This window comes from Drosophila yakuba, chromosome 2R (assembly GCF_016746365.2).
Source record: "Drosophila yakuba strain Tai18E2 chromosome 2R, Prin_Dyak_Tai18E2_2.1, whole genome shotgun sequence".
Lineage (NCBI taxonomy): Eukaryota > Metazoa > Arthropoda > Insecta > Diptera > Drosophilidae > Drosophila > Drosophila yakuba.
In genome coordinates this window covers 19,572,754-19,597,489 of record NC_052528.2, presented here as the reverse complement: position 1 = coordinate 19,597,489, position 24,736 = coordinate 19,572,754, and the positions used below count along the sequence as shown (strand labels likewise).

Sequence of the window (24,736 nt, the reverse complement as noted above, 5' to 3'; positions counted from 1 at the left end):
ATTGGATTCCATTTTGATCACTAACTGGTAGGCGGACACGGTTCCGTACAAAAAAAGCTGACGAAGGTCCATTTCCTTATCAGTATTTTAAACTGCGCGCCGATTTTATAAGCTGTTTACACTGCGCCTGCATCCATGTAGGTGCTTAAGTCACGGTTTAAGCAACTCGTTCTTTACTTAATGATTTTACTTCTTTAAGTCCTACATTTAAAATTAAAGTGACACGGTTTAATAAGTATTTATAAGTAATTAAATATTTTGATGGTCAGATTTAACATCGCTGGCTGGCATCGATAGGAAATCGCTAGAATCGATAGTCCCGTGATGCTTTTTCAGCTGCTTGCACGGCGGTCACACTAATCGAAGCATTTTCGTCCGCTCGTCACTTTTCTGCGTAATTCTTTTCGTATAATTCAATTAAACATAAATAAATAAGCCTAATTATAAATATATGAAAAACTAAATTGATGTAAGTAAAGTTCGCTGCATAATGAGAACAAACATCAAGTCGTCGCGTTGTAAAAAGAACTCCCAAGCAAATTGGATTTTTCGCAACCAAACTGTGTAATGGGCAACTGGGAAAAATGAAAAAAAAAACGTCATATGTACAAAACTGCCAATGGCAGAGTGTTAGTGCGCGCTTTATGTACCAAGTTTGATGGCTGGAGTCGGAAAAAAGAATATTATATATATGCGATTGGATATTTGTCCTTTTTCCCCATTTTGCATATTGCCTTTGGGACATTTCTTTCTCTTGGCCCCTCTCTCTATCCAAGATGGCCGTCGTAACAGTATTTTCGTTCAAACTGTTGTTGTTATTGTGTTTGTTATTGAAAAGAGATTGAAACAACAAGCGAAAGAGTTATCCAAATTATGCACAAAAAAAAGTAGTGTGTTGAACAAAAAGGCAATCAGTAAATAAGTGGAGAAACGAACTACGATTACATTTTATTTACAACCACCAGAAAGCGATGACACATCGCGTGCGTTGGTGTGCGTGCGCGAGTGTTTGTGTGTGCGAGTGACGATGTCTGTGGATTTTCGCGCATGTGTTGGAGTCCTCCCCCTCGCCAAAAGTAGAATTGATCGATTTTTAGCCAAGTCGAGTCCCCGAACTGGCCGATTCCTTGCATATATGTACTTCCCGTTCCCCCATAGACCAACACCTATTACTGGGCAAACCAGTTCTGCCAATGCACAAGAAATCTCGTTTTATTTTCTTCGCTGTGCTTGTGTTGTTGTTGTTTTTTACAGTTTTCCGTTTTGGGCTTTTTGCTGCGGCATTCTTATAGGTATTCAAGACCCGTTGCGATTTCCCAGAATGTGTGGAAAGCGCTCCTGACACTGCAAATTGTTTCTATTATCTGGTTACGAGCTTTTTGCACGTTCCCAGCAGTGGGTTAAAGAAAGGCAAAACATAAAGACCCCGCGCTAACGGTTAGTCCCTGCTTTCAATACCCGCCGAGGGGTTAAAGCTGGAGTTCAAAGCTTTTTTGGTTATTGTTTTCCTTTTCCCTCTCTCTTTTTGCACTTGAAATTGCAGTTGCATTTGCTCGCCGGCGCGTGTGTGAGTGTGTGCTAATCAATGAAACACGCAAATAAACAAGCAAAGGCAAGTGCAAGGTCTGTTTGCCAGAGCGGGAGAGAGAGAGAATCAGCAAGCGAATCCAAACGAAAGGGGGAGTGAGAGGGAGAGAAAGATCCTTAAAATACAAGACCTTACTGTGTGCGTGTGTGGGTTCGTGAGTGTGTGAGGTGTGCAGCCCTGGTCTATTCCCCTTGCCAACTATCTCGCTCTCACGCCCACACAAGACCATTTAAAATTCAAATATTAAATCAGCTTAGGCAAGTGCAACAATGAGAATCGCATTTTTTTTCACTGATTTAGTAACATTTCTGGTGTGGCGTGCGACCCAAACGCCCCCTTCCCATTGTTTTGCTTCCCCCATGTGGCACACACCCACAGCTTTACGGTTACAATGCGCATGGCTTTGTGCTGCGGAATGCCAGGTTGCCACAACACAAACAGTGTTGACTCCGTTCGGTGCTCCGAGGGCTTAAGGAACCTCCACCATCTTAACCCCACTTTGCTGCCCACGCTCCACTTTTCCATTAATACTCGTGACGTTCGCAACGCTTTTCATCGATTTTCCTGGGATATATTTAGATGCGCAGTTAGCGCGCAGCCAAACATCCACCCACAATATGCAAACGATGAGCGCCAAGTGCTCCAATACAGCTGATAAGCCAGCCAGTATAGGAGTAGTCCAAGTCGCGTCCAGCCGCATGACTCACGGCTATATTGAGTGGCGGTTCCGAATCGAACTCGACTGCGAACCCGTTTGGTCAGTTTTTGGTTGTCTTTTTTGGCATATTTGCTAGTTCAAAAAAATCGTTAAATATCATTTGGCCAAAAATAATTTGAAAACGTCATTTCCTAGTCCGTGATGTGTGAGAGTGTCTCTTACAGGTGGGGCCAAGATAGTAGTTCTGAATTCAAGATGTTTATGTTTTCAAAGACTAAGACATTAAATATTTTTCTGAAGAAATATAAGTTTTTCTATAACAGTCTATTTCACAAGCTTTCATAACGCTTCATATTTTTATTATATGATGTCATGATAAATACTTTTAACCAATAAAGTTATAATACAAATTAAATTAGCTAATAAGTAATAGAATTCGGTATGATGCTATCAATTGCACCGCTGGTGTCCGTGTTTGTTCTGCTTCTTCGCTCGCACGCTCTTTCGCAGCCTTATTTACCTATAAGAAGTTGCTTGAACCACCGTTAAGTCCGGCTAATTGGCTTTGCCTTGCCGTGGATTTTCAGTCACTAGTATTTGTTGGCAACGCGTCAGTTGTCCATCGTTATCAAGTACGTCAGATATGCGTTTGCTATTTGTTTCCGATTGCTGCTGTTTTATTGCGTGTTATACCCGTGATTTGGCCACCTTGAGTTGATTAAATAGGTATTGCAGTCCAAAAAAAACGGGCACTAATCATACAAACACCGCTCCTGCCGTATTGTTTGTGCCCAATTCCATGTGGAATCGACCCTTGAACTCGCTGATGACGAGTGCATGTCGATTGCAGGGTTACCAATTGGTGGTTCGCTTTAAGCTTTGCAAACGTTTCGATTATCATTTTTTTTTTTTGCCCAATTATTTGAGGCACGGGCAACACAAAAATGTGTGCCAGAAACCACAGACGACGATAATGATGATGCTCCGCTTTGGGTTTTGGGAGTAAAGAAGAGAATAAAAACAGTATAATGACTAGACGAAAGCTGAGCATAGGAAACTGAAATACTGCTGCCAAAAAATCCAAGAAAATGTGGGTGACTTGCCCTCCATGAGAACTCAAACGAAACTTGCTGGCATTTTTGGCATTTAAGTTTTGCGAAACCAATTTCCTGTCTCCAGCACAGCGATTCATCATTGTACAGTAGAATTTCCGTAGACGACCACAAAATATACATAATTCTCTGTAATGAAATGATTTTCGAGAATTATATGAAATATATCATATATAAGACTGCGGGAAGAACTACTGTACACATATTAAGTGTCTACCTTTTCCATTGCAGAATTACACGAATTGAAGGCGGAAAACCGAATCGAACGAGAGAAGCAAAACAAGCCAAATCGGAAAACAGTATGAAAATGGTGTTGTCGCAGCGGCAGCGCGAGGAGCTGTAAGTCCCAGTCATCTGATATAAGTGTACTCTTTAATCTAATCTTTTAAATTTTGCCACCTCCATTAGTAACCAAGCGATTGCCGATTACCTGGGCTCAAATGGCTACGCCGACTCATTGGAGACCTTCCGCAAGGAGGCCGATCTCAGCACAGAAGTGGAAAAGAAGTTTGGCGGACTGTTGGAGAAGAAATGGACGTCCGTCATCCGGCTGCAGAAGAAAGTGATGGAACTAGAGGCTAAGCTCACTGAAGCTGAGAAAGAGGTCATCGAGGGCGCGCCCACAAAGAACAAACGGACGCCTGGCGAGTGGATACCACGGCCGCCAGAGAAGTTCTCCCTGACCGGTCATCGTGCCAGCATAACAAGGGTAAGTTGGTCTTAAGTCGATTAACAAGTTAACAAGTTGTTAAAAAATAAAATATATTTTATTATTGCAGGTAATTTTTCATCCTATCTTTGGTCTTATGGTTTCCGCATCCGAAGACGCCACCATTAGGATTTGGGACTTCGAAACCGGCGAGTACGAGCGCAGTCTGAAGGGACACACGGACTCGGTGCAGGATGTGGCATTCGATGCCCAGGGCAAGCTTTTGGGTAAGATCATGACACATTTCAAATTGTAGAAAGCCATTAATTTTGTTTTATTTGGAATAGCTTCCTGCAGCGCGGACTTGTCCATCAAATTGTGGGATTTCCAGCAGAGCTACGAGTGCATCAAAACCATGCATGGTCACGATCACAATGTCTCGTCGGTGGCCTTTGTGCCGGCCGGAGATTACGTTCTCTCTGCATCACGGGACCGCACCATTAAAATGTGGGAGGTGGCCACAGGGTGAGTAAAAAAGATTGCTGCTTAAAAAGGATATAAGTTACTAACATGTGATTTCTCACCTTCAGCTACTGTGTGAAAACCTACACAGGCCATCGAGAGTGGGTGCGAATGGTGCGAGTGCACATCGAAGGCAGCATCTTTGCCACATGCTCAAATGATCAGACAATACGTGTTTGGTTGACGAATTCAAAAGACTGCAAGGTGAGCATGGCGAGTTGTAGCTTCAGCTGGCAATGAAGAGTCTAACGACGGTTTGATTCTTCTGCAGGTTGAATTACGCGATCATGAGCATACTGTGGAGTGCATTGCCTGGGCGCCGGAAGCCGCAGCCTCTGCGATAAACGAGGCAGCCGGAGCGGACAACAAGAAGGGTCATCATCAGGGCCCGTTCCTGGCCTCCGGCTCTCGCGACAAAACCATTCGCATTTGGGACGTGAGCGTTGGTCTGTGCCTGCTTACCCTGAGTGGCCATGACAACTGGGTGCGTGGCCTGGCATTCCATCCTGGTGGCAAATACTTGGTGTCGGCCAGCGATGACAAGACCATTCGGGTCTGGGACTTGCGCAACAAGCGATGCATGAAGACGCTATACGCGCATCAGCATTTCTGCACCTCCATAGGTGGGTTACACACCAATTGTGTATATGAACTATATTTTTTATTTACCATGCGTTTCCTTGCAGATTTTCACAAAGCGCATCCGTACGTTATTAGCGGTAGCGTAGATCAAACAGTTAAGGTCTGGGAATGTCGTTAAATTAAGGATAACTCGGCAAGGGTTCTGCTTACTTCTCAATTTAAACATAAATAAAGCTAATATATTAAATCACATACCCACACACCACGCCCACACACACACGAGCAGTCTCAGCCACCTCCGCGGAAGTTTATTTTCCAGACGCTTTCTGTGTCAGCGTCCGAAAGCAAAATGAACATGTTGTATTTTAAAACTGAATGAAACTGGCGAAAACGAATTATTTATTTAATTGTACGACCTTCTAACTAAACTAACTACCTACCTACTATACAAAGTACATAAACATAATGCCTAAAATATACCTACATACAATTATCGTTTAAAGTTAAAGCCCTCCTTTATAAACCAGCACAGGCTCGCTAAACAAAACAGACATCCTAACTTGAATTTGTCGTAGAATTCGATGAGAATGAAAGGTATTTACAATGGTAAACTGTATTTCATTCGACAGCTAGTTGTACCATGTGGCGCAGAAATGTTTTTCCATCCACAAATGTACCCGAGCACTCGCACTCACTTGAAAAAATTCAATGACGTTGATGTGTTTTAGTGTTTGCAATGTATGCATAATAATAGCTAAATTCGCTGAAAAAATATATAAGCAAAAAGTATTTCAACATCTAAGAAAACTTGTACTCACAAAGAGAAGTTTGTTAATGAGAATTACTTGAAGTGCAACATGCTTTTTATCATAATTGAGGTAGTTTTTACGATAACAGTTTGCTTCTTTTAGCCGTATGCACTTTACACAATTCCTGTTTTGTGTTCTTTTTCGCGAAAGGATCTTCAACAAAAACAAAATACCTTTCAAAATGCTTACAAATTTAAGTTGGCTTTAAGTTCAAAATATAATTTACTTTTACGGTTTACATAGTAGAAAAATGCTGCAAATTTATTTGTAATTGTTTATTTAAGAGCAACGGCAAAAAATATACCTATATATAAATATACTATAAATAATTATTTGTGGAAAAACGAGAAATCATATAGATGTATCTGGAAAAAAAAGCAAAAAATCCAGCAATTAAAAGAAACGATTTTTCGGATTCAAGAAATCTAATTATTGAAAACAATAAAAACTTGCTTCTTCAAGAAACCAGAAAAAATATGTTTATACCCAAGGGTCAAGGGTATAATAAAAGTATTGACTTTGTATTGCCTTCGATGTCAAATTTTGAAAGCATTTATTATACTCGAAAATGCAACATTTGATGCACCTTATAAATGTAAGCCAACAAAATGCGCACTAAAGCCATGACAACTCAATGCATAATTCGCAAACAGCTTTCTTCTCAACCAAACTGCTTTAGAAAGATGTCCTCAGATGAAAACCCCTAGATACTGGCGATGTATAGCAATCGCTTAATATATATTACAAAAGTACTATGAATAAAACCGCAATTTGTTTTATTAATCTACACGGTTTATTGATAGGTATACAATGGAAGGTATTAGGGCACAGGCTTGTCTTGTTCTTGGTCCACATTTTGGGATACCTTTGTAGCTCCACTGCTTTCTGGCTTTGTAGATTCAGCACTCTTTGCGGTAGATTCTGTGCTGATGGCATCTGTATTCGAGTCTATTGCCTCTTCGTTTGGATTTTTCTCCGTGTTATCGTCGGCGGATTCTTTGGAGGCCACCTCCTGGTCTTCCTCTTTATTTGTTTCTGCCTTTTCTTCCGTGGGCTCTTCCTCGGAATCCGTGTTACTAGCTTCTGAGACTTCATTAGCCAGTGGCTTTTTGTCTTCCTTAGGCTTTTTGGCCCTTTGTTTTTTCTTCATACGTTTGGCTCTTTTCTTAGCAGTCTTTTCTTCTGCCGCACGTCGATTGTCGTCCAACTTCTGCTGGAAGGCGTCATCTGCAGCCTCGCGGGCACTCTGGTTCTGGATGTTTTTCTGGCGAGCGTACTCTTTGCGGCGCAAGTGGCGGTACACATGGAACTCGCCGGAACCCGCTCCAGCACTACTGCCCATTACGTTCCGCACAAATGTGGGCACCGAGGACATGAAGTCCCGCTCGCGACGCTGCTCCGGTATGATCACGGGCTTGTCCTAGCATTAAAAAGTCCATTAATGTGAATGTTCACCAAGCTATCCAATGCAAACAAACCGGATTTTTCATGAGCTTCTCCAGCTTCAGCCGCTGTAGATCGGTGGCGGTTTTGATGAATGGCCGCAGGGGCTTGTCCTTCTCATCGGAATCGCTTTCTCCTGATCCTGCATCCTTCTTCTTTTTCTTTGGCTTCTGTTCCGGCTCTTTTACCAAATTCTTTATAAGCGACATGTTTGTTTGCTTAAAGGTAGTTTTTTAGGTGTGACCGTAATAAGAATATCCAAAAATACAGGCGGAATTCCAAAGAGACCCATTCTTGATCTTTGAAACGGTTTTTGACTTAGTCTTACATATGTAACAATTTTATATATTCTTTATTAACGATGTTTCTCCTTCAACTTCTTGATCCAAAAGTTCCTTCTTCTTGCTCCTCGATCACTTATCTACATTCGATATATCGATGATACTATCGTTCATTCTTAAATCTATTCAATTAATTCTATTTATATTATAGTTATTTATATTTAGTTATTTAGTATTTACAATTATATACAGTTTACACATAAACAATTTTAAAATTATGCATAAATTTACTCATATTAAAAAGAACTAAATTTTTTTTTAAACAAAATAATTAATATTATATGTTATTATCGTGTTTGTTCGTGCTTTGGACCCCCATCACTAAATGTAAGCCCTCTCCATTTTTACACTGCAAATAAATAAATACCAAATAAAATACCTCACCACGGCCACTTCCAGAGGTATATTTAAACATTCAGCCGGTGGTCACACTCTCAGCCGTCAACAACATAACGCGTTATTTTCTAGCGAATCGGCCGATTTATATCCTCGATAAGTAATGTGCTGAAAAGAACAAAACTACCAAAGACCCACTTGTCATAGATGCGTACGAGATCGTTAACCAAACAAAAATCACGTTCGCAATCGACCAGAAAGACACTCAAAATCGAACCGAAATCATCCCGAGCTCGGCGAGCGGTTAGAGTTGTGTAACACGGACGGACGGGCCAAAAAAAAAAGAAGAAACGTGAACTAGAACTCTGTGTCTCCTCCGCTGGTTTTGTTGAGATTTTGGCTAGCAGGTGAAGCAGTAGCATGGCGCTTGAAACGGAGGCAAAGAATTCAAATGCAACGGCCACGGGCGATGCAACAGCAACAAAGGCCAGCAGCAAGGCCAAGGAGAACAACAACACGGCCGGCGGCAAAAAGAATCTGAATCCGATTCCGAGTCAGCAGAACTCGAATCAGAACTTGGTCAATGGCAATGGCACGGCTGCCGACGGGCCGGCTGGGAAGAAGAAAGGTGCGTTAAACTTTCCGCCTACGCCCATGTCCATTCAACCAACCTCCCACCCACTTATCAACCCATCCTCACCTCCCCTTTTTTTTGCTACCTTGGAAACTGCCTCAATATTTTATTTGCCACAAAAGCCAATCACATAACATTTTTAACATTACGTAATGGGCTTTTTCTCCCCTATTATGCCTTAAAAGCGGCGCCCGTTGTCTACAGCTACCCCTCCGCCCCCTTTTACGATTCTTCCCTCCCCTTCCTCTCTAAAAACCGCGTGCGTTACAATTGCAATCGTAAATGTGTGAGTGTGTGTATTGGAGTTAAGTGCGTGTGTGAGAACTGCAAGTGTGTTGCTCCCTACCTCTTTCGCTCTCTCTTCCTCTTGGCATGGCAACGCACATGTTATTAACCCGGCAACGACGGCGAAATGTTCATTAACCCCCCGGGCGGATTTCTTGTTGCGTTTAACCTACAATTAACACGTGCGCGGCCCGAAATGCAAGCACTTAACACACGCAAATTGTTCGACAATTATGTAAATCATGTTTTCTATCCGTGGACGCATCGCTCTAGACTTCGTCTCTTTCTTTCTGATTCCCTTGCGGTTAATGAACATTGTACTTATCACTTTTGCTTTCTCCTCTCCCACTCTCTTTGCCTCTCGCACTCTCTCTTTGTCCCTCCCTCTCTCTCACTGTCTATCTCTGTGTACCACACAGTGCTGTAATTTAGTATACGGCTGTTGAAATTAGCATGGTCGTGTTAAACCGATTCCATTTTCCTGAGAGATGAGAGATCGAAAGGAGATTGGATTATTCGGCGGACTGTTCGTACGGACTCCGAACGAACCCGGCCCCTTTGGCCTTATCAGCCCGCTGTCTCCTTCTGTTTGTTTTTCTGCTGTTTTGTTGTAAAAACAGTGTACATAGGCATACACACAAACATATGTACATGCTGTGTGCTTGCCGGCGAGCACATCCACACTGAGCGGCGAACGTATGCGAACAGTATTGTTATGTAAAAATCGAACCCAGGAGGTAGAGACTAATACTCTTCACTTTTAAAATTAACGCGAAAGTTACTTGCATTTCTTTAAACTTCCTGATTGCTTTACAATTTTTCAAATATTCTTAAACTTAAATACTAAAACTTGATGCATATTACATTTTATTTTATAGCATAAAACCATTATTTATAGATAAAGAATGTGAAACCCATAAATTATAACATAAACTTGGCAGAAATGTTAATGCTTGGAAATAGGAAATATTTGAGAATTATCTTTTTTAATGTTATTCCATTTAAAAGTATTATTTAAAATACAAACTAACCAAAAACCGTAAATTAACAGAATTATATGGAAGAGGCTCATCCTCCAAACCCTATGAAACCCTTTGCGAGCGATTCAAGAACGGTCTAGTATAAATAATAGATTCATACAAGATTCTTCTAAGAGACATGGGAACAAAAGTCGGTCCAAAGTTCACGTTTCCCCCTATACATCGAATAGGTTACACAATGCTCCATATGCCTTTCCCAATATTGACTAACAAATTACTTTTTTTCGCCTCATGCAGGCAAGAAGAATCGCAACAAAAGCCCGCCCGAACCAACAACCGAAGCCGTTCTGAGCAACGGACACGCCGAGAAGTCCACAGCGGAGTATGCAGCTGAGGACAATGCCGATGCCGATGCCAATGCCAATGTGGAGAAGCCGGAGGACGGAGGGGCACCGGATGCCGAGGCGGATGGCGAGGACATTGATCTGGACGCCCTGCAGGACGTTGGCATCACGGTGAACATCAGCAGTCCCGGCGCGGACGTGCTATGCGTGCAGCTGTCTAGCATGGAGCTGGTGCAGGAGATCCATCAGCTGCTCATGGACCGCGAGGAGACGTGCCATCGTACATGCTTCTCGCTGCAGCTGGACAACGCGACGCTTGACAATTTCGCCGAACTGAAGGCAATCAGTAACCTGGAGCAGGGCTCGACCATCAAGGTGGTAGAAGAGCCGTACACCATGCGTGAGGCCCGTATTCATGTGCGCCATGTCCGTGATCTTCTCAAAAACCTTGATCCGGCCGATGCGTACAATGGCATTGACTGTACATCGCTGACCTACTTAAACACGATCACCCAAGGTGACTTGTTGGACAAGAAGAAGACGCGACCGGATTCTGTGGACTGTACGCCGCCGGAGTATGTGACTCCCGGTGTAAGTGAGCCGCCACTTCTGCCATTGCATCCGAATGTAAAGAACGCTAAGGGACCACAGGCCCTCAAGGTACTGACTACATCCGCTTGGAACCCGCCACCCGGTCCCCGCAAGCTGCACGGTGACCTCATGTATCTGTACGTTGTCACCATGGAGGAGAAACGATTCCACATCTCAGCCTGCTCCAAGGGCTTCTACATCAACCAGTCGACAGACGACACCTTTAACCCCAAACCCGACAATCCCAGCCACCTCAGCCACTCGCTGATCGATCTGCTTTCCCACATATCACCATCGTTCCGACGTGCCTTCCAGACCATCCAGAAGCGACGCACCATGCGTCATGCCTTTGAACGGGTAGCCACGCCCTACCAGGTGTACCAGTGGGCATCTCCCACCCTGGAGCACACAGTGGACGCCATTCGGGCCGAGGATGCATTCAGCTCCAAATTAGGGTAAGTTGCGCAAAAGGGTTTTAATAGTATATTTATATTTAGTATAGTAGTTATTATAATAATTATTAATTTGTATCCTTGGTCGTTCCATCCCACAGCTACGAAGAGCACATCCCAGGACAGACACGCGACTGGAACGAGGAGCTGCAGACGACGAGGGAACTGCCACGTAAGACACTGCCGGAACGCTTGCTGCGCGAGCGCGCCATCTTTAAGGTGCACGGAGACTTTGTGACCGCCGCCACGAGGGGCGCCATGGCCGTTATCGACGGCAATGTGCTCGCCATTAATCCCGGCGAGGATCCCAAAATGCAGATGTTCATTTGGAACAATATCTTCTTTTCGTTGGGCTTCGACGTGAGAGACCATTACAAGGAACTGGGCGGCGACGCAGCTGCCTTTGTTGCCCCACGATACGATCTGCACGGCGTGCGTGTCTATAACGCCGTTGATGTTGAAGGATTATACACCCTGGGAACCGTGGTAATTGATTATCGTGGCTACCGCGTTACCGCCCAATCTATTATCCCTGGAATTTTGGAGCGAGAGCAGGAGCAAAGCGTGGTCTACGGCTCCATTGACTTTGGCAAGACGGTGCTTAGCCATCCCAAGTACTTGGAGCTTCTTAGACAAGCCGGAAAGCATCTGAAGATCTTGCCACACGCCGTGCTTAATGAGCGGGATGAACCCGTGGAGCTGTGCTCCTCGGTGGAGTGCAAGGGCATTATTGGTAACGATGGCCGCCACTACATCCTCGATTTGTTGCGCACCTTCCCGCCAGACGTGAACTTCCTAAAGCTTCAGGACGTGCAGCTAAGCAAGGAATTGGTTGATATGGGCTTCCCTATCGAGCACCGGCACAAGCTGTGCTGCCTGCGCCAAGAGCTCCTGGAAGCGTTTATAGAGGATCGTCATGTCAGCTTTATCCGAATTGCCGCTGTGCACCTGCAGCAGCTTAATGCCAAGAAGCAGTCTGAAAAAACGGAAGGCAAACCTGTTCCAGCTTTAGAAGGAGCAGATGCGGCAAGTAAAGTAAACGGAGCTGATAAAACCGACGTTAAGGAGGAGAAGAACGAAGAGAACGAGGAGAAGGCGCAGTCCACGACCGGCGAATCAAAGACCGCCGAGGCCATGGTTAATGCCATTCGGGAGGCGCAGTCCAATGTAGCCACATCGAACGAGGTGCAAGCTGCCGAGGTAGTTAAACGGGCTTGCGCCGCCGTTGGCTCGCTGAAGGAGAAAGAGTTTGACTTTCGCTTCAACCCCGATGTGTTCTCGCCCGGCATCCGTCACGTGGATGGCGAGGAGGGCACCTGCAGCTCGCTGGCCAAACAGAAGGTGCTCGTACAGGAAGCAGCCGAGTTCCTCGTCCTTAAGCAGATACCCGCCTTCATCAAGGAACATATGACTCATTCTTCGCCACCAATCGATGGCCAGAGTCTAACCGAATCCTTGCACAGTCACGGCATCAATGTCCGTTATTTGGGCAAGGTTATCAAAATCTTAGGCCAAATGCCTCGCATGGATTACCTGCACAGGATCGCTGTTCTCGAGCTGATCGTACGGGCCACCAAGCACATCTACTATACGTACATGCAGAATACAGAGCCGCTGCACCTCTCTGCTGCCATTAGCCACTTCCTCAACTGTCTGCTGACCAACGGACCCGTCAATCCGGCCGTGAGCAGCGAGGAGGCGCACAAGAAACGCGGGAACGGCGGAAAGCACAACAAACACAAGTCCTCCAAGGGCGGAAAGGGTCAGCAGCAACAGCAGACAACTGGCAATCAGAACGGCAGCTCGTCTGGCACCTCCAATGGCTCATCCGTTTCCGATTGGACCCTGGTGACGCCCCGATCCCTGTGGCAGCAAATTCGTAAGGAGGCCAAGGTCTACTGGGACTGGGAGTTGGACTGCGACTCGATTGAGACGGCGGTATCCAAGTACGGCATCCTGCGTATCAGTCTGCTGCGCGCCTTCTGCCTGAAGGTTGGCATTCAGGTGCTGCTGCGAGAGTACAACTTCGAGTCCAAGCACAAGCCAACCTTTGGCGACGACGACGTCGTCAATGTGTTCCCAGTTGTGAAGCACATTAGTCCCCGGGCCACCGACGCCTATAACTTCTACACCACGGGCCAGGCCAAGATCCAACAGGGCATGTTTAAGGAGGGCTATGAGCTAATCAGCGGAGCACTCAACCTGCTGAACAATGTCTTTGGGGCATTGCACCAGGAAAACGGATCCTGCTTGCGCATGCTTGCCAGGCTCAGCTACCTCTTGGGTGATGCCCAAGATGCTCTAGCGATCCAACAGCGAGCAGTGATCATGAGCGAGCGGGTGAACGGCATGGACCATCCCTCGACCATTTTGGAATACGTATGTGCCCTTAGCTGCGTCTTTTAAATTCATTTAACATTTGTTTTCTTTCTTTAGACACACCTATCACTTTATTCGTTTGCTAACGGACATGTGGGAATGTCCCTTAAGCTGCTGTACAGAGCTCGCTATCTGATGGTGCTCATCTGTGGCGAAGATCATCCGGAAGTGGCACTGATCGATGTAAGTTCACCAAATTAGGGAAAAATCTGATTAAACCGCAACATGCCTTTATTTCCAGAGCAACATCAGTTTGATTTTGCATGCACTGGGCGAATACGAGTTGTCGCTGCGGTTTATCGAGCATGCCCTCAAGCTGAATCTGAAATACTTTGGTGACAAGGCTATGCCTGTGGCACTCAGCTATCACCTGATGGCCCGCACACAGTCCTGCATGGGCGACTTCCGCTCAGCGTTGAACAACGAGAAGGAAACATACTCTTTCTACAAGTCTCAGGTTGGTGTAAACTAAACTAGCTGTTGGGAAATCAAGCTGAATACAATATTTTATAAACTAAACAGCTGGGCGAGAACCACGAGAAGACCAGGGACTCTGCCGAGTGCCTGCGCCTACTGACCCAGCAAGCTGTGCTGCTGCAGCGCAAGATGAACGATATCTATTCCAGTGGCAAACTGACCAGTGACCTGCCACCCATTCACATCACACCACCATCGATGGGCTCGGTCCTGGACATGTTGAACACCATCAATGGCATCCTGTTCGTAAAGATAAGGTGAGACTAACATTGGGTTGCCTTTTAACAAGGGTTATTCTTACTTGTATTCTATTTAACTATTCCATAGCCGAAAAGACATTGTCAAGGTGCGCAGTGAAATCGAAAAGCATTTCAAGGCCGATAGCCCTGAGAATGAGGTAAATGATGCTATTAACTCCATTGTGGCTGCTGCTAACAACAATGGTGAGGCCGAGGATGCGGACCCTAAGGATGTTAAGGAGCAGGCACAAGCAGGCACGCAGCTAACAAATGGCGAAAAGGCGGCAGCCACTGAGGCGACTTCAAGTTGAACACTCCAGGAGGGCGAAGTTTAACAATCGAAAGTCCCAACAAGTCACAAAATTTGTCGCCTGTTCATTGCATTGCCGTATCGTTAATCGTATTTTGGGACTGAGCAAAATTAATGCATTCATGTTTTGAACAACTACAGCAATGACCTACCACCAACTGCAACATCAAAAAGTACCAACATCGTAATAAAACATAATTGTATATGTTTTTCTTAAAGGCTGCTCTTGTACTGCTCACACACATCGCATCGCGTCGTATTTAAGAATACGCATAGAACGTCCTATAACCATTTATGGAATAGGTCAATAAAATACTTTTAGACTTAGTCAAGCAAACTATCAGCAACACTATTAAGCATCCAATTCAACAACCCGATATCACCCAAAAATCAGCTATTACCGAAAGTTGACTTGTTTTTAAACGCGAAAAGTCGCCTAGCTCTAACACCTATATGTTTTGCCAACCATTTGCAAACCCGTCAAATGCCTTTTATAGTTTGTAATCAATTGCACGTAACTATACCCGTTACTAGATTCGTTGAAAATTATGCCGCAGGAAGATATATTCTGAATCAGGATCATTAACCGACTCAATCTGTCCGTCTTTATTAAGCATCATTATTTTGTTACTAATTTCCTTTTTAATTTCTACCGCCATGCCAAAAAATGTTGGAAATATCGTCCTGGCACCCCATTATCTATGTAACGGGTATGTGATAGTCGAGTAAATCGACTATAGCGTTCTCTTGTTTTATGCATTGTTTTTGTTGAATCAACTTTACAACGAGTGCAACTAAATATTTTACAATAACGTTAGGATTCACCCGATTGGAATATGAAACCAGAGGAACTATTGAAGCATTACGTTTTTGTTATACAACTATCATATAGATATATATCAGAAAATATATATTATTCATATGTAATGCATACATATTTGGGTCCTTAGTGTATCAAGGACCACATGAAAATTTATTCATACGAACAAAATGGTTTTTTATTATTAAAAAGATCGAAATGCGATCAAATAAAAATGAAGCTGCCAAGTTGATTTCGTATTTAAAAAGAAACTGCATTTGAATGTCACTAAAACTAAACTTATCGCAACTTATGTGTAAATAAGGGTGCTTCTTGGTGGGGAAATTGTAGAAAAACAATACTGGAATGAATAATCTTAAAAATGCCAACTGTATTCTTAAAAACGTATACATGCTGAACGCCTATTTCCGTTTTCTGCACTTGTTGCGTCCCTTTCGCCTCCTGCCCGGCGTTTTGCTTGGTGATTTGCCATTCTTAGCGGCCGCAGCCTGCTGTTGCTGAGTCTTAGGCGTGGATGCAGTGGCTCCTGTGGTGCTTCCGCCCGCACTCGCGGTGGTGCTCTGCTTGCTGATCCGATTGGCCGCGCCCTGGCCACTGACCTTCTTCGAGGGAAGTAGATGCTGGCTAACCAGCTCGCCCAGGACTCCCTGGTGCGCCAGCATAGAGAGGAACGTGCAGATGAACTTGTCGTAGTTATGGGTGCGTCGACTGGCATCCACCTTAAACATATGCCTCCGATCGTTTTCGTCGGCCAGGTGCTGTTCATTGATGGCTATTTCTGTGTCCAGGTTCTTGAGAAGCGATTGCAGATCCCGTGCAGTGAAAGCGCTTGGCTCTAATAACGTGGTGGGTGTATCCGGACGTTGTGAATCTCCGTTCCCCGATTCGCCCTGTTCGTCAGCCTTTAGAAGTTTCTGCAGTGTACCGGACACGATTGCCTGGTTTGTGCGCAGCATCTTAAGTTTATGTGTTATGGCAATCCGCCTGTCCGGCACTACGGCCATAAGATTAAAGCGTATGTCCTGTTCGCCAGTAGCTATTCCCAGTCGCTCCGCCATCACACGTCGGAACTTGTCTGTCCAATCCTCGCTATCCTCCCAACCGCCGTGATTCATGGGATACGGCTTCAGACCATCCAGCTCAAACAGTTGTCCATTGATAGGCACAAAACTAACGAAGTGAAACGCCTCACCGGTGAAGCGGCAGCTGGAGACACCAGCTCCAGTCCGTTCTAGCCGGCGCCGGGCCTGCGGCATTGCGTGCGAGTTGTGGGCACAAGCCAGCTCCGGAGTGTTTCCAATAGCCAAACCTTTGTTCTCCGGACTCATGCCTTTGGTGTGGGCTTTCAGTCGACTGAGGGTGTCGCCCAGCTGGAGATTGTTCTCGTTGCAGTTCAAGAGCACCGAGAGCAAGGCGTGTGTGGCACAGCTATTGGGCACTACCTGCTGTGCGAAGAATATGCTGGAAATGGCCTCCTCGTCCTTCACGAATATCTCAGCAGTGGTCTCCACAATTTTGCGTCTGGCACGCCGCTCTTCGATCCAGCGAAAGAGAAATATGAAACCATAGGGACTCTCGATGGGTTTTTGTAGGTCGTACACCTCCTCCACCTGTACATCGTGACCTAAGGATGGTAGGCATTTTAATAGGATATGTGAAACAAGACATATTTTAATAAATTACATCCAAAATCCTTGAGCAACAGGGTGAAGAGACCTGGGTCGGACTCCAGTTCCAACCAACCATCTGCCAGCTGTGCCATAGGCATGGTGGTGGCTCCTGATGCCGTGGATAGCAGCGCATTGTGGCTGAGACTGCTGTTGACTCCCGCCGCTCCGGCCGCCTGGGAGCCACTACCTCCTCCAGCAGCGTTCATATTTTAATGGCTTGTACTGTTGATGCGTAAGTATCCCAGATCCTATTTTTGATTCGTTTTTGGTGCACAGCGGAGAGGCCTACACTGTGAAATCTATTTAAAGAATGTTAACGCATAAGTTTGTCTGGCAGAAACATAATAAGCAAATGTTATAGTTACCGGTTCAACTTATAAAAATGACTTCAATTGTTTGTTTTCGTAAGCGTCAGTTGCCATTATTGTTGTACAGCTGAGAAGGAAGACGGATTTCTAGTTTTACGATAAACGTTGGCAATCCACATAGCAAAGATATCCGTTTGGAAGTTAGGCGCGTTGGCAGCTGGCTATCTTTTGTCCATAATTCAATTTAAATATAACAATATTGCCGATTTGGACGAAAATAGTTTTTTGTGCTTCCTCTTATCTGTTTTTGCCATTCACAGTACCCCGCCTACATTTCAATAACGATAGTCTGCCGTTGCACGGCGAATGGCATACAATTTCAACGATCTGGCAGCCCGAGTAAGAGTTTATAGTCAGCTGTTATTCACGTAACTTTTACTCTTTCCTCCGATTTTGGTAGAAATTTAAAATAGCTGTTGAGATGGTTCGACCAACACTAGTGGCGCTGGCCAAGCGGGTACCGCTTATCCACTTCCGCAAGGGTGGAGCGGGAGTGCCTGGCGCCCAGACAGCAAACCAGCAGGCAAGTTCCCAGCCAGCAGGAGGCAAAAAGGTTAACCCAGCCCATTTCATTTCTACACAATACCACGGCTTCTTCTGGGCATCATAACTAATTTTCGTGCTTGTCTCTTGTGTATATAGTTGGCCGGTGGACCGGCAATAGAGGACTACGAGCTGCCGGCACGGTTTGCCCGCAAACCAATCGATCCCGAAGAGGCGGCGTACATCAACAACGGGGGTATTCCAAACTGAAGGGCCCCCAAAGACTGCTGCTCATAAAATGTAACACAAGTTAATGTCACAGCTGTTTTAGACGTTTCGGATTATCCCACATGTTTAGCGTAAATTATTCAAGTTCGAATTAAATTTATTCAAATGAATTAATTGCGGCACCAGAGTGCCGTTATTGTGTTTTTTTTTTTTCCGACCGACCATATGTACAGCGGAGCTTTTGGCGTTCGCTGCGAATGGCACTCGGGAGCCCATCAAGAAAGAACAAGAGCAGCGAGCACCACTACTCATCTGCAACGAAAGCCAATCGGTCGTGATATTCCCACACGCGCAGCTGCTTTTGGAGCCAATCGTCTCTGTGTTCGTTTGTTTGTGCTATAACTGCTACCCCCGCCCACTGCGATCATCCGCCTTACCCCCGCCCCGTTCCCCCCGAGTAACCGACCGCCGCGAACAAAGAGTGGAAAATTTCCGTGCCAGCTGAAAAGGAAAACCTTTAGCCATCTTTCTTGGGCCCCGTAACGCTGCGGCCCCCTGTAAACACCGGATCCGTTGTATCCCCCATCTGGATGGGTGTGAGGCGTAGTATGCCAGTGAACTGTGCCAACAAGGACTGCCTGGGTCTCCGTAAGCGTGTCTGTGGTCTGCATCAAACCTGGAAGTGGCTGCATCAGACGCCCGCCCTGCACGAATATCTCATCTCTGCCAGCTCCGTGGCTGCAAACACATCCCGAGGCACCAAGACCGCCACAGTCTAAAGTCCAGAGCGACCAAAGCCATTTAAAGACCAAAACGAATACATAGCGTAGATAGTAGACCATACATAACCTAAAGAAGAGCGCACACAGACCCCACAAGAACCAGGCAGAGAACCGCAAAAAACCAACCAACAAACCAAACCAACGAACCAACCCGTCAAGAGCTTTTTTCGACACCATTGACCTTGTTTCGCTTGCAAGTGCACTGTGTCTCATATCACCTGGCAACAGAAATCACACGCCCGTACGCCCCACTTCCTTGTGTAAGCCATGAGTGCGCTTTTGCAACGCAATTTCAGCCAGCTGCGGCTGCTGCTCTGCTCCGCCGGTCAGGTTACGCGCCTGGCATCCAGCGGAGTGCAGCCACCGCCGGCTGGTCAGCAGGAGCAGGAGACCAGGAAGCAGAAGCGCCAGCCGCCGCCCGTAGTGCCCGATTCGGAGATCAAGAAGTCCGTGTTCATCTCGCAGTCCAGCGATGTGTTCACCAATCTCGCTCTAGAGGATTGGCTGTACAAGAACTTTGACTTTAGCCGCCACCATGTGCTGCTGCTGTGGGCCAACGATCCGTGCGTCGTCATTGGACGCCACCAGAATCCCTTCACCGAGGCCAATGTTTCGCGACTGGTGGAGCGCGGCATCACACTTGCCCGCCGCAATAGTGGCGGTGGAGCAGTGTACCATGATCTTGGGAACCTGAATTGCACGTTTTTCTCGCCCCGCGAGCGTTACGATCGCAAGTACAACCTGAACATCGTGACCAGGGCCTTGTTCCGCGAGTGGGCCATAAAGGCGGAGATAAATGAGCGCGACGACATTGTAGTGATGAATAAAAAGGTGAGGAGGAGCGGTGGCTCTTATCAAGGAATGATGCGACCTCAGCTGATCCCGCACACTAGCGTCAGCCCACTTAACCAACAGCTGGGACTGTGCATCTGGTCATTATTTGCCCACTCAACGAGTATGCCCTTGTTCAATTACAGATTTCCGGTACTGCGGCCAAGCTGGGACACCCGAACTCGTACCATCATTGCACCATTCTGGCCAGCGCCAACAAACTACACTTGGGCGAATCTCTGGTGCGGGAGCCGGCCAATTACATTAGCAAGGCCACGGCTTCGGTGCCGTCGCCCATCCGGAACCTGGTTGATGTCAATCGCACAGTCAACGTTGCTCAACTGCGCTCCGCCGTGGGCTACGAATATTTGAGGACGGCTGCAACCACGCTTGAGGACGGCGGCAGCACGCAGACGATGCAGCAGCGCGGCTTCCAGCTGGTCAATCCCACGGAGAAATGGTTCCCTGGCATTGAGGAACTGCGCTCCAACTACAGCTCCTGGGATTGGGTCATCGGCAAGACACCCAAGTTCACCGTGCAGAAGGATCTGGAGGTGAAGGGCGACGAGCAGGACATGAAACTGAAACTAAGCGTGGAAGTGGAGGCGGTAAGAAAGTCCCTTTGTTATTTTTTTAAAAGAAATTTGACTCATCATTTAATTGACTTTAGGGTTTAATGAAAGAGATCGGCATCCAACTGCCGCAGAGCGATCAGCTCGTCCCGGTGGTCACTCCGCTCCAGGGCAAACCCTACAACGAGGAGAACCTGAACGGCATACTTGGCGCCCTTAAGCTCGTGAGCGCATCGAATGTGAAGCAGGCAATAAACGGAACAGCTTGATTTCTGTTGTGTTAGCTCGAAAAATAAAACAAAAAAATATATAATCCTTTTTAGAGCACTAACCACGTTATCGTAGATATAATCTTTCCAAGAAACCATATTACTAACATAGTATTTAAGCGTTTTACAAACAAACTATTTACTTTTGTTACCACGTTTTATATAAAAGAACTGCATTAAATGTTTAAACATTGAATATCAAATCAAACCGGTGTGTTATTTAAAACCCGAACCAAGGAGCGCAGTGTGTATAAAAATAGTTTTTATTTTGTATAACCAGTGAAACAAAATGGATTTGTAAAAATGAATACAAAGTTTATATGATAAATCTTTTAAGGCACTTGTTCGCTTCGTTTGACACAAATTGGTTGTACATCTGAATAAAAAATATATTACAAGCTATAAACATGAATACTAGGATACGGGTCAACAATTGTGATCTGTGAGTCCCAGATCGTTAATACGTTAAAAACGGAATAGAAGGCATTACAAAAGATAGCTACAGAAAATTGCACTCAGAAGAAAATGGAAACTGGCCTAAATGTGAACCGTTTGTACCAACTCCGGCAGGTTTTGGTAATCAGGATCGCGGGCGAAAAATTCCGTGAGATAGACGAAGGTCGGCCGATCTTTGGGTCGCTCCTTCCAGCAGCTCTGCATCACGGCATAGATGTACGCTGGACAGAGATTGGGCTGCGGTAAACGTTCTCCACTGTCCACGAACTTGATGGCATCGACATTAGATATTTCACCGTACGGGGGTGCGCCCAGGGAGAACATCTCCCAGATGGTCACGCCGAAGGACCACACATCACTGGCGTGCGAGAAGATGCCCAGGTTAAAGCTTTCCGGCGCATACCAGCGGATGGGCCAACGGCCGCCCTGGGTGAATTGGTATTCCGTGCTACCGGGTCTCAAGGATCGCGACATGCCGAAGTCACTGATCTTCGCCTGGTGGCGTGCGGTCAGTAAAATGTTTCTGGCGGCCAGATCGCGGTGCACAAAATGCTGAGATTCCAGATAATGCATGCCTGGCACAAACATTGAAAAATTAATTGAATTCAAAAAATTGGCTGAAGTTTTACTTACCACACGCAATCTGTGAGGCCCAAACTTTTAGCTCCGAATTGGCCGAGATCTCATGGCCGTGGTCCAGAATATACTGCAGCATGGAGCCCAAGGGAGCCAGCTCCTGAACCATCATCAGCATGTCACCCTTTGAGATGCCAATCAATCGCACAATGCACTTGTGCTCCAGCCGCATCATAACTGAAGCTTCGCGCAGGAACTCCTGCTTGTTGCTGTGTTCGTCGCTAAGCATCTTAATAGCCACTTCCAAACGGGATTCCTCGACTGTACCACTCTTCTTAAGCAACCATCCACTGTGCACCGAACCGAATTCCCCGTGTCCGATCTCCCGATCCAGCACTAGATTTTCTGGCTCAATAAAGAACCTTAGTTTGGCGGCCTCCACCTCAGTGGCGCTTGGCGTGCTCGGAGTTCCGCTGCACTTGCGATGCAGATAGCTGGCCATCTCAGTTTCCGTTGAAGCGGTCGGACCAAGCGAGTTTAGACGCGCCACTGCGGGCGCCTTGATCTGCTGATCCAACAGACAGAGCACATCCACTGTGGGCTGGTAGCCGTTGGCGATCCACTGCCCAGCACGCTCGCGCTCTATGGCCACATCACTCTTCGTGAAATACTCAACTTCGGCTTCAGTCTTTTGGGCAATAGGTGGCAGGTCGATCTCAATGGGCGTGTTGTTCCTGGGCACGTTGTACACTTCGCCACCTGCAGCGGACTGAGCTCCGCCATCTGCGTTGAACGTTGGCAGCTCCGTCGAGAACGACAAGCTTTTCAGCATGGGCGCCGCTGCCTTCAGCTCCTGCTCCGTTCTGGCCAGAGAACTACTCACACTGCTCTCGGACTCACTGCGTTTGCCCTTGGACTTGCTCTTGCGCAGGCTATTCATGTCGAACAGCGTCTTCTTCGGACTCGTCAGTCGTAGAGTGTTGAACATGGAGCTACTGTTCTCCTTCTGTTTTTTCTTTGTTATGGTCAGGGCGGGAACGTGTTGGTGTTGATGCAGCGAATGTGACGACACTGGAGTGGGCGGGGTTGCTGGCGAGGCTGCTTTGGGCTTAACCGATGATCGAGGTATTGTGGAGAATGAGGGCACCTCTGGCTTGGGTTGTGGCGGAACCGGAAACTTGAGACTCACTGGCAAGCCGTACGAGAAACGCATGAAGTGGGCGATTAGATGTTCCACGCTTGGCCAGTAGGGACCGTCGTCGATATACAGAAACTTGGACTGCAAGCAGAATTTTCTTTAGAAGGAACATTAGAAGTAGGGTGACAACTTAACTTACCCCACCAGACTGCACCTTAACACCATTCTGGTAGAGATCGGCTTGCGAAATACGGAAATTCTTAACCACCTGATCACTGAGCAATGTTAGAACCAATCCCGAGGCCGCCGGCGACTCGGAGTAGCGAACCAGAAAGCAGCCGGAGGTGTCAATGTCAGGTTGTTTGACTAATAACTTCTTGGCATGCTTTTGTAGTATGGCCACGGCTTCGTCTCTGGTTAGAGTGCCATGGTACCACTGCTCTCTTGTGGTATTTGCCGGTGGGAGTTTGTAGTTGAGCAGGAATTCTTCCACTGCCGTTTGGCCCGCTTCCTTGGCCAGATCAAATGGAAATTCACCCGAACTTGTTCTGGGCAACGGTGGCGCCTCAGCCAGGAGCAGCTCCTGCACAGCCTCCAGGTTACCATGCTTGGCAGCCTCATGCAGCGGCACATAGCCGTTATCAATGTTCCTGCCCTGGACATTGGCCTGCGCCGAGATGAGTGTGCGTATGAAACTGGCCGGCTTGGAGCGAGCGGCGTACTGCGGATGCAAGTAGTTGATATTAAATGGTTATAAGGAGCTTTAGGCATTGATGTGCGGAGGTAAACCTACGTGCAGTGGCTGGCAACCAAAGGAGTCGGAGCATTTGACCTGGACCTTTGCATTCAACAGGTGCTTCAGTATATCCTCGTCCGAGTAAAGCGCCGCCAGATGCAGGGCCGTTTGTCCATCCTGGTTCTTGGCGTCGAAGTTCCGGTAGCCGCACTTGAGCAGCTCGAAGACCACCTTGCTCTCGTTTTTGCTGGTGGCGCGATGCAGCAGATTGGTCACTCCGTGGCTGCGTGTGTTGTGCGGTGGCAGATCCCGGATCAAGGGCACCGTCAGCTTGGTGGGCAGACCATTGGCCGCCTGCTGATAGTAGTCCACGAGCGTGTCCAGGCCGTGCAGGATCTTCGTCTGCACCTTGTCGTCGATGGAGAAGAAGGCGTCCTCCCCGCCATGTCGCCGCACCTGGTAGTGGCACACCTCACTCTGGCAGAGCAGGCTCAGCACAAAGTCCCCGGCCGCTGTGCTGCTCTCTCGCACCAGAAATGTCCCGTCCTCGTAACCTGTTGATTGCGACAATATTACCCATCATCATTATGCTCCACCACGCCCACATCCCAACGATCGCCACTGCTGCCAGGCCAATTGGGGTTTCAGGACAGCACTTACCTTGCTTTAGCAGGTCGTCGGCTGCCTCGCGGGACAGGCTGCCGTGGAACCACTTCATGGGATCAGAATCGCGACTCATTTTTTGGCCATTTGCTCCGATCCTACTGCTTTTTGTTAATAATTTTGGTGAAGTGTGATCGTTGCTGGATCGTTCAAAAATACCATAAGATCAGTGTTGACCTCTGAAATTCCACCAAATCTTTGAATAGTTTCCCGTTAAAAAATAGTTGGCAGCACTGTCTGTGACTAAGGACGAGTGTGACCATAAATTCGCGTTGCCAACCATAGCATAGATCACTTGGCGGGCAAACTAAGAAATTTCAAATTTCTCTTAGGATTTTTTGAAAAAAATGTTCCCCACGATATACTAAATGGCAACTTAAAATCCAGTCCGATAAAACCTTGAACGTAATGCC

At 46.5% G+C, this 24,736-nt stretch overlaps 8 protein-coding genes across 9 annotated transcripts; 5 read left to right on the top strand and 3 right to left on the bottom strand.

The window, feature by feature from the left end:
* Positions 1-320: 320 nt before the first annotated feature.
* LOC6531465 (lissencephaly-1 homolog) lies at positions 321-6,395 on the top strand. The gene is made up of 8 exons (XM_002092228.3): positions 321-469; positions 3,590-3,697; positions 3,767-4,067; positions 4,138-4,294; positions 4,355-4,532; positions 4,598-4,733; positions 4,801-5,152; positions 5,216-6,395. The coding sequence occupies exons 2-8, from the start codon at positions 3,660-3,662 to the stop codon at positions 5,287-5,289; spliced, it is 1,236 nt and encodes a 411-aa protein (XP_002092264.1). The 5' UTR covers positions 321-469; positions 3,590-3,659; the 3' UTR covers positions 5,290-6,395.
* A 299-nt stretch (positions 6,396-6,694) lies between these two features.
* LOC6531464 (PRKR-interacting protein 1 homolog) lies at positions 6,695-7,725 on the bottom strand. The gene is made up of 2 exons (XM_002092227.4): positions 7,399-7,725; positions 6,695-7,340 (listed from the first exon to the last, which is right to left on the bottom strand). The coding sequence occupies exons 1-2, from the start codon at positions 7,570-7,572 to the stop codon at positions 6,741-6,743; spliced, it is 774 nt and encodes a 257-aa protein (XP_002092263.1). The 5' UTR covers positions 7,573-7,725; the 3' UTR covers positions 6,695-6,740.
* A 391-nt stretch (positions 7,726-8,116) lies between these two features.
* On the top strand, positions 8,117-14,949 carry LOC6531463 (protein clueless). Its single transcript, XM_002092226.4, has 7 exons — positions 8,117-8,668; positions 10,237-11,329; positions 11,428-13,705; positions 13,763-13,888; positions 13,947-14,162; positions 14,228-14,439; positions 14,510-14,949. The coding sequence occupies exons 1-7, from the start codon at positions 8,461-8,463 to the stop codon at positions 14,730-14,732; spliced, it is 4,356 nt and encodes a 1,451-aa protein (XP_002092262.1). The 5' UTR covers positions 8,117-8,460; the 3' UTR covers positions 14,733-14,949.
* An 834-nt stretch (positions 14,950-15,783) lies between these two features.
* Positions 15,784-17,854, bottom strand: LOC6531462 (ubiquitin carboxyl-terminal hydrolase calypso). Its single transcript, XM_002092225.4, has 3 exons — positions 17,587-17,854; positions 17,235-17,520; positions 15,784-17,175 (listed from the first exon to the last, which is right to left on the bottom strand). The coding sequence occupies exons 2-3, from the start codon at positions 17,425-17,427 to the stop codon at positions 15,953-15,955; spliced, it is 1,416 nt and encodes a 471-aa protein (XP_002092261.1). The 5' UTR covers positions 17,428-17,520; positions 17,587-17,854; the 3' UTR covers positions 15,784-15,952.
* Positions 17,855-17,910: 56 nt separating this feature from the next.
* On the top strand, positions 17,911-18,470 carry LOC120320433. 2 transcript variants are annotated; one of them, XM_015195851.3, is made up of 3 exons: positions 17,911-17,928; positions 17,990-18,142; positions 18,232-18,470. In XM_015195851.3, exons 2-3 carry the CDS (start codon positions 18,011-18,013, stop codon positions 18,340-18,342), a joined length of 243 nt encoding a protein of 80 aa, XP_015051337.1. In that variant the 5' UTR covers positions 17,911-17,928; positions 17,990-18,010; the 3' UTR covers positions 18,343-18,470. The 2 variants fall into 2 exon arrangements, with proteins under 2 accessions (XP_015051337.1, XP_015051338.1); XM_015195852.3 differs by lacking the exon at positions 17,911-17,928 and having other exon boundaries at positions 17,935-18,112.
* A 202-nt stretch (positions 18,471-18,672) lies between these two features.
* On the top strand, positions 18,673-19,114 carry LOC6531460. The gene has a single exon (XM_002092223.4). It carries the CDS (start codon positions 18,891-18,893, stop codon positions 19,077-19,079), a length of 189 nt encoding a protein of 62 aa, XP_002092259.1. The 5' UTR covers positions 18,673-18,890; the 3' UTR covers positions 19,080-19,114.
* A 151-nt stretch (positions 19,115-19,265) lies between these two features.
* LOC6531459 (lipoyltransferase 1, mitochondrial) lies at positions 19,266-20,957 on the top strand. The gene is made up of 3 exons (XM_002092222.4): positions 19,266-19,913; positions 20,060-20,521; positions 20,584-20,957. Exons 1-3 carry the CDS (start codon positions 19,350-19,352, stop codon positions 20,752-20,754), a joined length of 1,197 nt encoding a protein of 398 aa, XP_002092258.1. The 5' UTR covers positions 19,266-19,349; the 3' UTR covers positions 20,755-20,957.
* A 91-nt stretch (positions 20,958-21,048) lies between these two features.
* On the bottom strand, positions 21,049-24,481 carry LOC6531458 (tyrosine-protein kinase Shark). Its single transcript, XM_002092221.3, has 5 exons — positions 24,321-24,481; positions 23,718-24,214; positions 23,124-23,645; positions 21,844-23,065; positions 21,049-21,785 (listed from the first exon to the last, which is right to left on the bottom strand). The coding sequence occupies exons 1-5, from the start codon at positions 24,397-24,399 to the stop codon at positions 21,292-21,294; spliced, it is 2,814 nt and encodes a 937-aa protein (XP_002092257.1). The 5' UTR covers positions 24,400-24,481; the 3' UTR covers positions 21,049-21,291.
* Positions 24,482-24,736: the final 255 nt, after the last annotated feature.